At 40.2% G+C, this 15,921-nt stretch overlaps 1 protein-coding gene across 1 annotated transcript in view; it reads left to right on the top strand.

The window, feature by feature from the left end:
• The first annotated feature begins 143 nt into the window (after positions 1 to 143).
• KNTC1 (kinetochore associated 1) overlaps positions 144 to 15,921 on the top strand; it is a 98,774-nt gene continuing 82,996 nt past the window's right edge. Inside the window, exons 1-9 of the mRNA XM_043975126.1 lie at positions 144 to 316; positions 2,155 to 2,302; positions 5,303 to 5,423; positions 6,926 to 7,041; positions 7,395 to 7,473; positions 9,316 to 9,393; positions 11,205 to 11,239; positions 11,550 to 11,660; positions 14,550 to 14,643. Coding sequence (XP_043831061.1) covers positions 2,174 to 2,302; positions 5,303 to 5,423; positions 6,926 to 7,041; positions 7,395 to 7,473; positions 9,316 to 9,393; positions 11,205 to 11,239; positions 11,550 to 11,660; positions 14,550 to 14,643 — 763 coding nt within the window. The 5' untranslated portion in view covers positions 144 to 316; positions 2,155 to 2,173. The remainder of the gene's footprint in view (positions 317 to 2,154; positions 2,303 to 5,302; positions 5,424 to 6,925; positions 7,042 to 7,394; positions 7,474 to 9,315; positions 9,394 to 11,204; positions 11,240 to 11,549; positions 11,661 to 14,549; positions 14,644 to 15,921) is intronic.

Raw genomic sequence — 15,921 nt, forward strand, 5'->3', positions numbered from 1 at the left:
AGACAGCACAAACAGCAATGGGAACTGGGCGGACCCGCCTTCGCTTTCGGAGGAGTATTGGCCTGCTCCGGCCGCCGTAGCGAAGGGCTGGGTCGGGACTTCTCCCGCCAATTTAAAGTTGGGGGCAGGGGAGTTGATACAGATTCATGGCGGTTGAGAGGAGAGGACGCGGTTTCTGAGGCCCTCCTACCTCGTCCACGCGGTCTTTAGTGAGGAGGGCGAACCGTTTCTGCAGAGGAGGTTGGGATTGTAAACACCTTGAGGACAGAGACTGTCTTTTGCCTCTCTGTCTCCCCAGTGCTTAGCACAGTGCCAGGTATACAACAGGCACTTAATAAATGTTGATAGATTGATTGATTGGGAGAAGCCTGGGGTGGGGGAGGGGAGTCAGGGGACATACTCGCCGTCTTTAGTGACTTGGGGGGTTTGTCTTGTGGAAGGAGGATTTGATTTGGCCTCAAAGGGCAGAATCGGATGCGATGGGGTACACTGCAGGGAAGCGGCTTTTAGCTAACGTAAAATAGATATGCCCTCTAGATATGACTGAAGACGTCCAAAAGTGGAATGAATGGGTTTAACATCACCAGGGGTATCCAAGCAAAGGCTTCTCTGTATTGTCATGCCTACGATATTAAGGGAGGGGAATTCTTATTTGGGGGGGCCGCTAGGTGCTGCAGTGTTAAGAGCATCAGGAAAACCTGAGTTCAGATCCAACCTTGGACACTAGCTGTATGCCCCCCCCCCACGCAAGTCACTTAAACTATATTCACCTTAGTTTCCTCCCCTGTAAAATAAGCTGGAGAACAGAATGGCAAACTGCTACAGTATCTTTGCCAAGAAAATCCCAAATGGGGTCACAAAGAATCGAACGACTGAAACAATTGAACAACAGAAATTCTTATTTTTGGTGTTGGTTGTACTAGGTAATCTCCTATTACTTCCAATTTTGAGATTCGATGACCCTAGGTCAATAGATTACAATGTTCCCACTTCCCCATCCCCAAACCTCCTACTCAACAATGTCTCCTAAGCTACAAACTCTGAGCTGGAAGGGAGCCTCTGGGACCAATCCCTTAATTTTACAGATTGGGAAGTAGGCCCAGAGAGGGGAAAGGAGTTGCCTAGAGTCACAAGGAAGTCTCTATGTAACAGGTCCATTCAAGCTTTTGAAAAGGTCACAATGATGGAGATCCTTTTGCTTGAGTGTCTGTGGGGGCAGCTGGATGCTGACCTCAGACACCAACCAGGTTCTGTGACCCTGAGCAAGTCACTTAATCTTGAGGAGGAAATGGGAAACCACTCTAGTATCTTTGCCAAGAAAACCCCCAATGGGGTCACAAAGAATCCGACTTGACTGAAGTGGCTAAACAACATCCTTGATTATAACTGTGTAGTGGGAAGAGCAAAAGACTGGGACTCGGTAGACTTAAGTCCTGGCTATGTAACTTGCTAGCACTGTGGCCCTCGGCAAGTGACTATACCTCTCCTCAGTTTCTTCAGCTAGAAAATGAGGGGCTTAGACTAGAAGGTATTTCCAGGGCCCCTTCTACCTCTAAGTCTTGTTCCCTACAAATCATAGTTGCACTCAGTGGAATCTTAGGGGTAGGTTGTACTACACAACCTCTAAGGTGTATTCATTCCCACACTCAGCATATGATTCTCAGAGCTCCTAGTTTATAGCATTGCAAAACACTTTAGCATACATTATTCTTTTAATCTTCCAATAACTGAGATAAGAACTGACTTCACAGATGATGTAACAGGATGAGATGAGATAAATGACTTGTATAGGTGGGATTTGAATCCAAGTTTTTCCTGATTTCAAGTCACAATACTCTTTTTAGTATGATATGCTGGATCACAGGTTTAGAATTGGGAGGAACCTTAGAAATCAGCTAATCTCCATACTCAAAAACCAGTCCAGAGAAGTGAAACATCCTGGTTAAAGTTACCCAGCTAAGCAGAGCAGGGAATTTGAACTCAAGACCTCTGATTCTAAACCTAGTGCCCTTTGTATCGTGCTGTGCTGTCTCTCGTTGATAGGTTGTCCTGGTGTCTGAGTGTTTGGAGACCCAGACTCCATATCATGTAACTTCAAATTTTATTCAAAATTTATTCAAATTTATTTGCCAATGTCTTAACCTGTTGTCACAGGGAGACAATTTTGACAAACATGTGGGATGATATTGAACTTCTAACAAGTGATGACACAGGAAGTGGTTGCCTAAGTATCGGTTCGGGAGAAGAACATGGAACAACTTTATATCAAGTGGATACCTTAGTCAAGATATCTTCTGAGAAGGTAAGATTTCTGATATCTCAATTACTCTATGTTGTATGTAAAATAATTCCTTTTGTGTGAGAGTCCCTTCAGTCCAATCAGTTCGACACTGTTGGACATGTAGGATGTGAATGTGAACATCACCTCAAGTTTATCATATCCTAAGCTGAACCCATCTTTCCCACAAAATCGTTGGCCCTTTCGAGCTTTTGTGCTGCTGTTGTTAATGGTACCATAATTCCCATGAGACCACAAGGCATGAAACCATGGCATCATCTGGTACTATTGCTTTCCCATTTTCTTCCAACCTTCCTGTTTCTTCTTTCAAAGTGTCTTTTTCATGTTGATTGCTTCCTTTCTGAACACACTTGCACCAACCTAATTCAGGCAATTATTACTTCTCTGTTTTGTAGCGATAGTATGCTGACAGTCTTTCCCTTCTAAATTCATCCTTCATATAACCGTAGCTCAGCCCATGTGCCACATCCTATGTGGGGCCTTTCATGATCCCTGAGTGGGGGTGGTGCTTTCCATTCCCTGAAATTACTTTGTATTTACTTCATAATATATTTTGTATTCACTTGTCTCTGTTGTTATTTCCTGGATAGAATGTAAACTCCACAAGTGCAGGGAATGTTTGGCTTCTCTTGTCATATCCACATTGCCTGTTAATTAGTAGCCATTTAATAAATGCTTGTTTGTTATCATCCAGGATTGAAAAATTCAGTCCTAACTTGGGGAATTAGGGACAGCCTCATGAGAGAGTGGGCCTGGAAAGGGTAGATAGGACTTAGATCTGACATTTATTCCTTCAAATATAGATTATTTCATTGAAGCCTCACCATAGCCCTGTGTTGTTAGCTGCTGTATATATTGTTATCCCCATTCTTCAGGGGAGAAAAGAAAAGCTGAGAAAGTTGAAGAGGGTTACTACTCATGGATACAGTTAGTAAGTCAGAGCCCGGATTCGAACCCAGGTCTGTGTGTCACCACAGCATGCCATCTCTCCAGGAAATCAGTAGACAAGGAAGGAGAGGGAGCTTATTCAGAACAAAGGACTTGAGGAAAGGGACAGAGCTGGGCATATTTGAGAGGTAGGGCCTACTCGATGTGACACGTGGTATGACAGGCCGGAGGGCATGTTAGCAGTGAGAGCCATGTTTCTGATCATGGATCTGGTGGTGATGTGCAGGGGGAATTCAAAGAAGAAAGACTGGCATTAGGGAGACCAGTTAGGAGGCTATGGCAGAAGTCCAGGGATGAAGTGATGAAGGATGTTGCAGAACAAGGAGATTCAGAGGTCCTCTAGCCCAAACAACAGAGTAGTAATTCCTCCTTCAGTGTAACCTCTTTCATGTGGTCCTCTAGCCTTGCTTGCCATACACTTCCTCCTGAGTCTTCCCTCTCCTCTCTGGGGTAGCCTAAAGCAATAGGAAGTTCTTACTTGCATCCAGCCAGAACCTTCCTCTTTCTGTCTTCTACCCTCCAGAACAAGTCTGATCCCCCTTCCGCATGAAGACCTTCGGAGGCAGCTCTTACGTCCTCCTTGTCTTCTTTTTTCCAGTTTAATCACTCATCATTCCTTCACCTGATCCTCCTTGAATATTGCCTTAAAGCTCATTACCATTAGATTCAGCTCAGCATCATAGCCTGTCAAGATCTTTTTAGTTCCTGACCCTGTCATTTAAGGTGTTGGCTAACCTGCCTAGCTTTGTGTCATCTGCTCATTTGCTACCTTCATCAGCTATACCTTTATCTTAGTTATTGATATTTTTTTCATTTATTTAGAATTTTATTTTCTCCTAAATTGCATGTAAAAACATTTTTAACGTCCATTTTTAAAACTTTGTGTTTCAAATTCACTTCCTCCCCCCACCCCCTAAACCTCCTTTAAGAATGCAAGCAATCCAATGTTATACATGTATAGTCATGCAAAACATTTCTATATGAGTCATGTTGTGAAAGAAAACAGAAAAGAAAACTTCAGAAAAAGAAACTTTAAAAAAATTGCTTCAATCTGTATTCAGACATCATCAGTTCTTTCTCTGGAGATGGATCACATATTTCATAAATCCTTCAGAGTTGTCTTGGAATTAATAAATTTTAAACAGCAAATGACCAGCCAACCATTAATGACTTCTTTGGGTCCTTCCAGTCAACCAACTGAATACCTAGGTGGTACAGTGGATAGAGTGCTAGGCCTGAAGTCAGGAAAACTCATCTTCAAGTGTTCAGATCTGTCCTTAGACATTTACTAGCTGTGTTACCCTGGGCAAGTCACTTGACCCTGTTTGTATCAGTTTTCTCATCTGTAAATGAGCTGGAGAAGGAAATGGCAAACCACTGCAGTATTTCTGCCAAGAAAACCCCCAAATGGGGCCATGAAGGGTTGAACACAACAAAGTCATCTAATTCTGAATGTGATGAATTATGTTACTTTGTAGCTCATAGCTCTTTACCTTTTCCACAAAACTAGTATGAAAGACTGTCAAGTAGATAATGGTGAATGATGTCAAAGTCAAATGGAAGGGAAAAATTGCCTCTAGGTGAGGCAATTGGGGTTAAGTGACTTGCCCAGGGTCACACAGCTAGTAAGTGTCAAGTGTCTGGGGCCAGATTTGAACTCAAGTCCTCCTGAATCCAGGGTCGGTGCTTTATCCACTGCGCCACCTAGCTGCCCCCTCATCACTACATTTTTGTGTGTGTGTGTGTGTGTGTGTGAGGCAATTGGGGTTAAGTGACTTGCCTAGGGTCATACAGCTAGTTAAGTGTCTGAGGCTGGATTTGAACTCAGATCCTCCTGAATCCAGGGCCAGTGCTCTATCCACTGCGCCATCTAGCTGCCCCCATCATTACATTTTAACTAACTTACATCATGATATAATATCTTTTAGTTAATCATCCATTTATAACATAATTCCTATAGAACTGATTGACTAACAACACTATTTTGCCTAATGTCATGTTTTTGCTGAACCCCAAATGCTGTGGATTTCAGAGATATGCTTTTTCCTCTTACAGGCTTCATTTTCTCCAAAGTTGCATGCATGCAGCTCAAGTGATGGGTTTATCATCGTGGTTGATCAGTCAGTGACACTTTTTGACAATATTTGTCGGTGTCTCCAACTGCACCTTCAGTTTGGTAAGTTTAATGAATAGAGATGAAAACAATTAGAAGTCAACTAGGCTAGGAGATTAACTCTCCACTTCTACCTAATCTTACTTTTTGCTAGTTTATCCTATTATGTCTTAGGTAATTGAAAATATTAAGAACCTCAGATAATCAGCTTAGGCAGAATTATTCTCAATGAATTTGGAATGCTTAAAATTTGTGCACCGAACTTTTCAAACACCTTCTTGGTTGGCTGATAGATCATTATATGGCATACATTCCAAGTCTTGTACAATATTGTATAGTCAGGATACTACAAAGACTTGCTGAAGTACATATATACTAAAGCGTGCTTTTTATTAGACTCACAGAATTGGAAGATTTTTGCTAAGCATGAATGTCCCCTCCGTCGTATCTCTGACATGCATTCTTTTCTTGAGGACCTTCCCCAGGGAAGGAGAGATTGCCCTTTCTGCTTTAGGGTAGTTTTGATTGTTTTTCCTTTCTGAGAGCTAAAATAGGTTTCTCTGTATCTTCCTGAGTGGTCCTGATTCAGCCATATGGGGGCCACACAAAACAAGTCTATTCTGTCTTTTTATGTGTTAGCCTTTCGCTGTGATTTTTAAAAAGTAAAACTTAAGAATAAAAACTAAATGAACCTGCCAAGACTCCCCCTTTCCTTCAACTAAATTTTGTATGGCATGACTTTGGAGCCCTTTACAATCCTGGCTTTTGTCTTCCAGAGGACACTCCAATGTTTTTTTCTAAAACTTGATATCTAGACCTAAATACAGGACTCCAGGTATATTCTGAATGGAGCAGAGTACAATGTGATTATTGCCTCCTTCTTTATGGATGTGAGCTTTTTATTTAAGGCAGCCTAAGGTTATAGCTTCTTAGATCACTACATCATCCAATTGACTTGTTTTTACTTTGAGGTCCACTAAGATCACTAGCACCTCATCACATGAACTGTTTCTAGCCAATTTCTTCCTGTCTCTATTTGTGCAGTTGATTTTAAAAATTCATTTACAGAGCTTTTTATTTTTTCTTATAACAGTTCCTCTTATTAAATTAGGCCACTGTTTCAGTCTTGTTGGGAGGGATAGGTTACATGCTGAAAGAGAAACGACTCAGAAAAAAACTCAGAAGAGAGTTTTTTATTCAAGTATTTGAAAGATGTGGTGTATAGACTTAGTCTGCTTAATCCTATTGGGCAAAAGTAGGAACAGTGGGTGGAGGAATCCAAGATGCCAATTGACACTTGATGGGTGGACACACTTCCTAACGGTAGGAGCTGTCCAAATGTGGAATCACCTGCTTTGAGAGGTGGTGGCTTCCCACTCTTTGGAAGCAATTGAGAAGGCCCCCACCCCCACCGGCCCACTGACCCCTTGCCAGGTGTGTTATGTAGTAGGGATTCCTTTATGTCACTGGGGTCTCTTTCAGCTCCCAAATTGTCTGATTCTTTGTAAATAAAGTCAACATTATTAGTCTAATGGTCTAAAGAAACTTTGATTTGAAATTTTCAGATACTAAAGTGGATGTAGTTGGCTTGTGTCAAGGAGGACAATTTCTTTTGGTCGGTGAGAGAAGTGGCAACTTACATCTTATTCATGTGACATCAAAGCAGACATTGCTTAGTAACGTATGACTTCTTTTTATTTTTTCCTTTTCATGCATCATGTTCAAAATCATCTCCTTGGTAGCTAGAGAATAAAATTTCATTTCACAAAAATGACTTTCCTTTTAAGTTAAGAGACAGACTGTTCACGTTCAGTAATATTAGCTATCATAACCAGGAAGTAAGTTGTGTATGAAGAAGTGAACAACGAAGAGATGTTTTAATGAGAGGAAGACGCTCCTAGTGAGTGTGCCTAAAATATTTGTCATTTAGTTAAAATTTGGTGTTTTGGTGAAGAATGATTGCTAATGATGCTTCTGGGCTTGAAATATGTCACCTTCCATTTGTAAGCTTTTTCGTAATTAATTTTTAATTAGGCATTTGTTCAGGAAGCACCAGATGAAAATCAGTGTACTTACCATGATCTTATCATAGAAGAAGATGGCTCAAAAGAAGGTGAGTTTCACTGCTACGATTTTTGAACTATACAAGTGCTCTGAGGTAGTACCCAGATCAGTTAACATAGTTATTTTTATTTTTAAATAGTCATTTCAAACTGAATGAATATCAATACAGCCATTGCAAATTGCTTCATCTCTAGTGACATTTGTATGAATTAATCTCAGCCTAGTATTGTAACAATTTTTAAGCTCCTCCAAGTCTTCATCAAGATTCTTTTTTGGGGGGCAGCTAGGTGGCGTAGTAGATCGAGCACTGGCCCTGGAGTCAGGAGAACCTGAGTTCAAATCCAGTCTCAGACACTTAACACTTAATAGCTGTGTGACCCTGGACAAGTCACTTAGCCCCAATTGCCTCACCAAAAAAAAAAAAGCCACACAAAAAGGATTCTCGGTTTGTTTTTCTCTTTCACATTTCCTCTTAGGTGGTTGCAGTTGCCGTGCAGTCTCTTCTCCTAGTTCTGCATTTGTTGCTCTTCAGCTGGTATTATTGTGGATTTCAGGCATTTGGCCACACAAATTTCCTTATGTGCTAGTTTTCCTTTGTCAGACTTTTTGTTGAGGTAGCCACTAATATGATAAATGTTTATTTTCCAAAACTTTTCCTTTTTCAAGAGGTTTTAGAACATTCCGAATAGGAGTAAATGTTCCTTAATAACATATACTAGGTTCCTTCATACCACAGATGTTCTATGTGCTAATTGATTGTTTCTATAATTATTTTTCTAAATATAAAACCCTTCTGAGCTAATTAGTATAGTAGCACACTGCATACTATTTTGAGAATTCAGTAAAATGGATACCTATGGGAACATTTATTTCCTGTCAAAGAAAAATATGTAGGTTTGAATAATTTGTAATATTTTATATTTTGGCAAACATAAGCTCACTCTTCAAAGTAGATTTTGAGCACCTCAACTATTTCTGTTTTAGTAACGTGTAATGTATTTTAGGAAAAGCCTCAGAGAGGGGCAGCTAGGTGTTGCAGTGGATAAAGCACCGACCCTAGATTCAGGAGAACCTGAGTTCAAATCCAGCCTCGGACACTTGACACTTATTAGCTGTGTGACTCTGGGCAAGTCACTTAACCCTTATTACCCCACCAAAAAAAAAGAAAAGAAAAGGAAAAGCTTCAGAGAATCAACTAGCATTTATTACTATCACTTTTTTTTTTTAGTGAGGCAATTGGGGTTAAGTGACTTGCTAGTAAAGTGTTAAGTGTCTGAGGCCGGATTTGAACTCAGGTACTCCTGACTCCAGGGCCGGTGCTCTATCCACTGCGCCACCTAGCTGCCCCTATTACTATCACTTTTGCAAATAACTTACTATTCTTTTATTATAAGTACTATTTTTCCTGGTTTTGAGTGCATAAAATTCATGAGCATAAGGTCTATTTTGTTGGTTTTTTTGTTTGTTTGTTTAATGAATGTTAAATGGACCAATTTGTTTATTTTAAAAATCTCATTTTTGACTTAAGTTATGTATTTATTCTGCTTTTTTAGAATGTTAGACTTTGAGTCAAGGGACTCTTTTTCATTTTTATCAGCTATCATTCTGTTTCCACAGAATCTTTGTGTGTAGTAGGCATTTGATGTTTGTTGAATTGTATTTAAGTAAAGCAACAATACATTGGATTTACATTTGAGCAAATAAAGTGAATTTTAATTTTTTATAGCCATTATTTACCTATTACTACATCCCATCATTACTCTGGATAAATATGTAGCAGTCACACTTTTTATAATTGGCTGATTTCTGCAAAATCTACAATAATTTTATTTCTGAAAACATTGTGAAAACATTTAAATTTACCTAATTATTTCCTCTTCCACTTTAATAGGTACTTTTCATGTGTTCCTTCTTACGCACAGTGGATTGTTTTGCATTATGGATCTACAACTTAAACAAATTCAGGAAGGTAAGACAGTGGCTTATGCATGTAAATGACCTATTTCTGCTTCCCATCTATATTTAGAGCAATCTGCAGATGAATTTTGGAATACTCATTATAAAGAAATACTTTAGGGGCAACTGGGTGGCACAGTGGATAAAGTACTGCCCTGGATTCAGGAGGAGCTGAGTTCAAATCCGACCTCAGACACTTGACACTAGCTGTGTGACCTTGGGCAAGTCATTAACTCTCATTGCCCTGCCAGGTTTAGTGACCCATTCATTAAAAAATAATTACTGGTTTATTCTTGGAAAATGCAAAGAAATATACCTTGTATAAACTATTTCTGCTTTCCTAGACCTTATAGTTTAGTTGGGAAGACAAAGTATACTGACTAGAGCATCATGTAAAAAATAAATGACCTGCCGGTCAACAGACAAAGCTCTTTAAACTAACTGAGTGTCACAAGGAATGGTCCTGTGGCTTTGGTGATAGGAAAGATTGAGAACATGACTGGAAGAAGAATCAACGGAGAAGCTGAGATTTGAGCCAGGGACTGGTCGGGTTTAGACAGTAGAATGTCCTGAGCAAAGGTGCAGGCAGAGGCTAGAGGGTGCCTGGCATATTCTTGGAGGCAGGAGTGAACATCTGCCTAGAAGGAAGACGACAGGCATCTGTTAAGTGCCCACTATGTGCCAGGCACTGTACTAAGCACTTTATGATTACTGTTTCATTGGATCCTCACAACCACCCTGGAAAGTAGGTACTATTATTATTCCCATTTTACAGATGAGGAAACTGATGCAGAGGTGAAGTGACTTGTCAGGGTCACCCAGCTAATAAGTCTCCAAGCCTGGATTTGAATTCAGGTCTTCCTTACACTAGGCTCAGCACTCTATTTACTGCACTACCTGACTGCCTCTCAATTAGAGGGCCAAACAGTATTCATCCGGGGCAGCTAGGTGGTGAAGTGGATAGAACACCAGCCCTGGATTCAGGAGGAGCTGAGTTCAAATCCAGCCTCAGACACTTGACACTTACTAGCTGTGTGACCTGGGCAAGTCACTTAACCCCAATTGCCTCAACACCCCCCGCCCCAAACAAAAAGCACCACCACCAACAAAACAAAACAAAAAACCAAAGAGTATTCATCCCAGGTAACATGATTGATTAGTGGTAGGACTTAGAAATATATCTTAGTCTTCTGGATTCCTGGTCCTCTTATACGCACTAGATCAGTGATGCCCAGCCTTGTTGAATATCTGACTTTTCTAAGGTAAAGCAAATAATTCTATAGACCTATACATGGTGGTAGTTGTATTCTTGGTATGTATTGTTTGAGAAATGTTGCTCAGTTGTGTCTGACTCTTTATGACCCCATTTGGGGTTTTTTTGGCAGAGATACTGGAGTGGTTTGCCATTTCCTTCTCCTGCTCATTTTACACATGAGGAAACTGAGGCAAACAAGGTTAAGCGACCTGCCATGGGTCACATAGCTAGTAAATGTCTAAGGCCAGATTTGAACTCAGGAAGGGTCATCTTCCTGGCTTCAGGCCCAACATTCTATCCATTGCACTACCTAGCTGCCCGTGAGAAATTATGCTTGCTCCATATGTAAAACCAAGGATTTCTTGCATTAGTTCCATGGTCATTCCCCCCACCCCAGGTGTCTGTGTTTCAGTGGTTGGGAATCACTTGACTAGGCCATACGTTTTCTAAATGATTTATGTGATTTATGGAACTATTAATTTAAATATGTGAATAGTACCTGGGGGATGGGCCTTGCTTACATGTTGTTTGCTAATACTAAAAATTTTTTGCTGTTTTTAAAAATGGAGCCATTGAGAAGAAGGCCTTCAGAGCAGCAAAGGAGGTAAGAAGACTAATGAATAAATCCTTGTTGACTTTGTAACAAAGTGATTCCATGTCTCTTTGTAGAAAACAGTCTTGTTCTTTATTTTTTTAGAAATGATTAAATTGTGATAGGCATTTTTAGCACTTTTACTTTGCAAAATAGCTTTCAAAGTGGTTTTATTTATATTAAACTTTAAGTTAACCAAATTTTTCCAATTTCCTCGAAGTTTTTGAATTAGAAAATTTTATAAAAACAACTACATAACCCCTACCTATGCTCTTTTTTTTTAAAAGAGATAATAATTTAACTTTTCTTTTCCTTTTTGCAGTTACAAGGACAAACTAAGACCAATTTTATAGCTACTGAAAATTATCATAACCTTGGTTGTTCAAGCTTTGTGATTGGAGATTTAGCAAGTGAAAACCATGTGATAATTGGGGTAAGTCTTTTTTCCTAATTCTCATTTTGTAATATTAGATGCACTGAAGTATTTAGTTTCGTTTAGAAGTGATAATCATATGTAAATTGGAAAGCCAGAAGATCTTATGGCTTCAACACAAACTTGATAAGCAAAACTAGCTTTGTTTTTTGATTCCATTTATAATTTCTTTGTTGTCTGCTTCATTTGGTTAGAGGGTAAGAGGCCATGGTCATTGATTTAATCCTTGCCAGGGATTTTCTTTGCTTATTTTTTCATGGGCTCACATTACCCTTCTTGTTCACAAGTCTGTCACCGGTTTAAAAGAAAAAAGGGAAAGTGGGCAAAACAAGCTTAATTCTCACACCATAATCAGAAAGAAATGTTTCAGAAACATAATCTGAGCATGGCAAGAATTCTTTCATACAGAGAGTGATTTAATTAGATTAATTAGATTTTAATTAGATTTTAGATTTAACTTCTGATCATGTAGGTCCTTCCTAAATTTTCTGTGTTTCCTTTAAAAACTAACATTTTTATGGTGAGGGATGAAAGGAATCTTATAAAGAGAACATCAGCATTTTTGCTTGCCGTATTGATCATACATGTATATACTTTTGGTAATATTTGCTAATGAAAGCATTTTTTATACTCCATCCTTGGGTGTTTTTTTTTGTTTGTTTGTTTGGTTTTGTTTGTTTTTGGGTTTTTAAGTGAGGCAATTGGGGTTAAGTGACTCGACCAGCGTCACACAGCTAGTAAGTGTTAAGTGTCTGAGGCCATATTTGAACTCAGGTACTCCTGACTCCAGGGCCGGTGATCTATCCACTGCACCACCTAGCTGCCCCTCTCCGTGTTTTTTATAAATATTCCATAGCAGCTCTACCCAACACAGCATAGTCCTTTCTCTGGGTTTTTTAGCATCCCATGGATATAAATCAGTGTCACATTGGAACTGCTCATCAACCATTTCTAATTTTCTTACTTTACTGGCCTGTCTCTTTTTTCTGGTGATTGCACCCATTAGATCTAATCCTTTTTCAGCATTTCTTATGCATGTACCTAGAATTGAGTCTTGGCACATTACCAGGTGAGTTTTAATGCTGAAAATCTGGGTTTTTGTCAAGGAAGAGCTTAGGATATTTGAAAGCACTGCCCCTGATTCCTTTTACTCTTCCTCTTCAGTCCTGGCTCCATTTCCTTAGTGCCCATCTTGGAGAAATGTACTTAATGGAATACCTTAATGACATTATAATCTGAGCAACTGACATTCTTCATGCACTTGATTTTTCCTGAGACTGATCAATTTTGAGTGTCCCTTGGTCTCATTCAGAAGGCCCTTGAAGCATTCTGAGGCTGATGCAGCCAGAATAATGGCACCTGTAAATAGGAACATCTGGAGAACTTACCCCCCTTTTAATTCTTTGTAGAACACCGTCCTTGGCTCTCATGATCCCCTTTAGAACATATCTATCTTTCCATTTTATGCATTGCTTGATCTTAATAATATTTGAATTGTTCAAATTAATTCTGTAGTTGCTTCTGTCAAGCAACTTGTATACTTTGCGATTGATAGTTCATATTGCTAGATACCTAGATCTCAACTTGTAGATTGTACCATAGCCAGCTTCTTAACCTGTTGTTCACCAGCATTTTATTTTATTTTATTTTTTAGTTGAGTTAAACTTTTTATTTAATGTTTAAAAAAAAATTTGGTCAAACAGACCAAAGCCCATGTCATCATCAGACTCCTCAGATTCTTCTTTTTTTGCTTCCTCTTTCTTCTTCTCCTTACCTGGGGCAGCTGTGCTGGCAGGGGCAGCACCACCAGCTGCTGGGGCAGATCCACCAACTTCTACATTGCAGATGAGACTTGCAATGTTTACATTGTTCAGGGCCTTTGCAAATAATCCAGGCCAGAACGGTTCAACATTTACACCTGCTGCTTTAATGGGGGCATTAATTTTATCCTCTGTAACTGTCACCTCTTCATCGTGAAGGATGAGGGCAGAGTAGATGCAAGTGAGCTCAGAGACGGCCATTCTGGGAGATGGATGAAGAGAGACTTGTTTGTGGTGGCACTCGTCGACAGCTGAAGTGAGGATTCTCCCCAGCTCGGCCTTAGCTTCCAAAGAAGTACCGAGCATCTTACAGACAACATTTTAGAACAATTTATTCAGGGCAGCTACGTGGTGCCGTGGATAGAGCACTGGCCCTGGAGTCAGGGGAACCTGAGTTCCAATCTGGCCTCACACGCTTGACACTTATTAACTGTATGACCCTGGGTAAGTCACTTAACTCCAATTGCCTCACCAAAAACAAAAACAAAGAGCAATTCATTCTGCTAAGCCCTTATTTACTATTCTCTTGACGGCAAAATAGGATAATCAGTGACTGCTTTAATGATGTTGAAGATCACAGTGAGGTCAGTAGTAAAACTAGGAGGAACCTCCAGACAGTGTGTCTCTCATCCTCCTGTTGGTCATGCAGAGGTGGAACCAAAAGATCCCAGGGAAAAAGCTGTCTGCGGGTCTCTAAGGCCCTCTCTTGGTGGCTTCTCGGTTTCTGCCTCAGTCTCTTTTTCTTTGTTTTTCTCGTTCTGTCTCTCTCTCTTCTCTCCTGTTTCTTTCCATAGTTAGACATATGCACTCATGTGTGCGCACACACAACACACACACACACACACACACACACACTCTCTCTACCTTTGGGGTTTTATTCCCCATTAATGTACTTGAAGGCAAAGTAATAGGATAAAGCAATAGGGTATGATCATTTAAATTTTCCATAAAATTCTGATTGAACTTTGGTGACTATAGATTACATTTGTTCAGACTTTTTTCTAGTTCTTTTCAGTTCTGTGAAGCAAATTTGGCAGTGATACAATAGTTTTTCTTCTTTTTCTTTTAGGGAACTGGTCATTTTGCACTCTCTAAATGGGAGCTAGATCCTGAGAACAAAGTGGCAGCTGTTAAGAATTTTATTGATTCAGACATGATTAAAGGTAAAGCAAGAACCTAAGGAAGCCGCTGTTGGTATTATTGTTTTCCTGATCTCAAGCCAATAAGCATTTATTAAGCACCTACTATTTGCCAGGCACTGCACTAAGCACCCACGATACAAAGAAAGGCAGAAACCATAGTTCCTGTCTTGAAGGAGCTCACATTCTAATGCAAACAACTATATCTAACAAGAGATCCACAGGAGGAGTTGGAGATAATCTCACATGGAAGGCACCAGCCTTAAGTGTTAGCTAGGGAAGCCAGGAGACCAAGATGAGGGGGGAGCATTTCAGGCATGGAGGACAGCCAGGAAAGTACCCAGAATGAGGAAATGGAGTGTCTTGTTTGAAGAGCAGCCAGCAGGCCCGAGTTGCTGAATTGAAGGGCACATTAGTAGGAGTAAGGAAGGGGCCAAATTATGCATACCAGCAAAGGTAATCAGCAGCTGCTGGCGTTTCCTAAATAGTGGGTGGCATGGCTAGACCCACACATTATTACAGAGAGAACTTTGCCTGCTGAGCAGAGGATGCATGGGAGTGGGGAGAGACCTGAGGCAGGCCCACAGACCCACCAGCAGCTCATTGCAGTGGTCCAGGCATGGGATCTTGAAGGCTTGCTCCAGGTTGGGGCAGTGTTAGAGGAGAGAGTGGGGTGTGTCCAAGCAATCAGTCTTGTGAAGGTGGAATTGATTGACTGTGGAGAGTAAGGAGCTGAGGATAGCACCTAGGCTACTGGGGAGGGGTGACCTTGGGTTCTTGAAGCCTTGATTAGCCAAGCTCAGACTTAGGTATATCCTTCCAGCTTCTTATACACAACTGTTCATGGACTGGCCACCACACTTACCTGAACACCAAGTGAGTCAGCACCCAGGATGTCCGTAGCCATATAAGTAGACAGTCTACCAAGGTTTAGCCCCATTGAAATCTGCATTAGTAGAGAAGTAGTAAACACAATGATGTTACAGATTCTTAACTTGTGAGTAAATGTACTGAACAAAGAAAAGTTTTTGAACGGAAAGTATTTGTTGTAAATTTTCAATAATTTGCTTATAATGACCTGGGTTTTAGAGTTCAGTCTTTCCTCATCATTCCCTCTTCAGTTTTCACTTTTGGGGGTTGCCTCAAAAATGTGGGCGAGTGACCAATGACCATTGGAATATCTTTTTTTGGAGTGACTGTTAATGATTAGCCTATGTTTTAGTTCAGAGAGAAACTGTCTCTCATCAGTGTTTAATTAATTGACAGAGCTTAACCTTCCTTTTTATGGCAGATAGATTTTCC

This window comes from Dromiciops gliroides, chromosome 1 (assembly GCF_019393635.1).
Source record: "Dromiciops gliroides isolate mDroGli1 chromosome 1, mDroGli1.pri, whole genome shotgun sequence".
NCBI classification, from domain to species: Eukaryota; Metazoa; Chordata; class Mammalia; order Microbiotheria; family Microbiotheriidae; genus Dromiciops; species Dromiciops gliroides.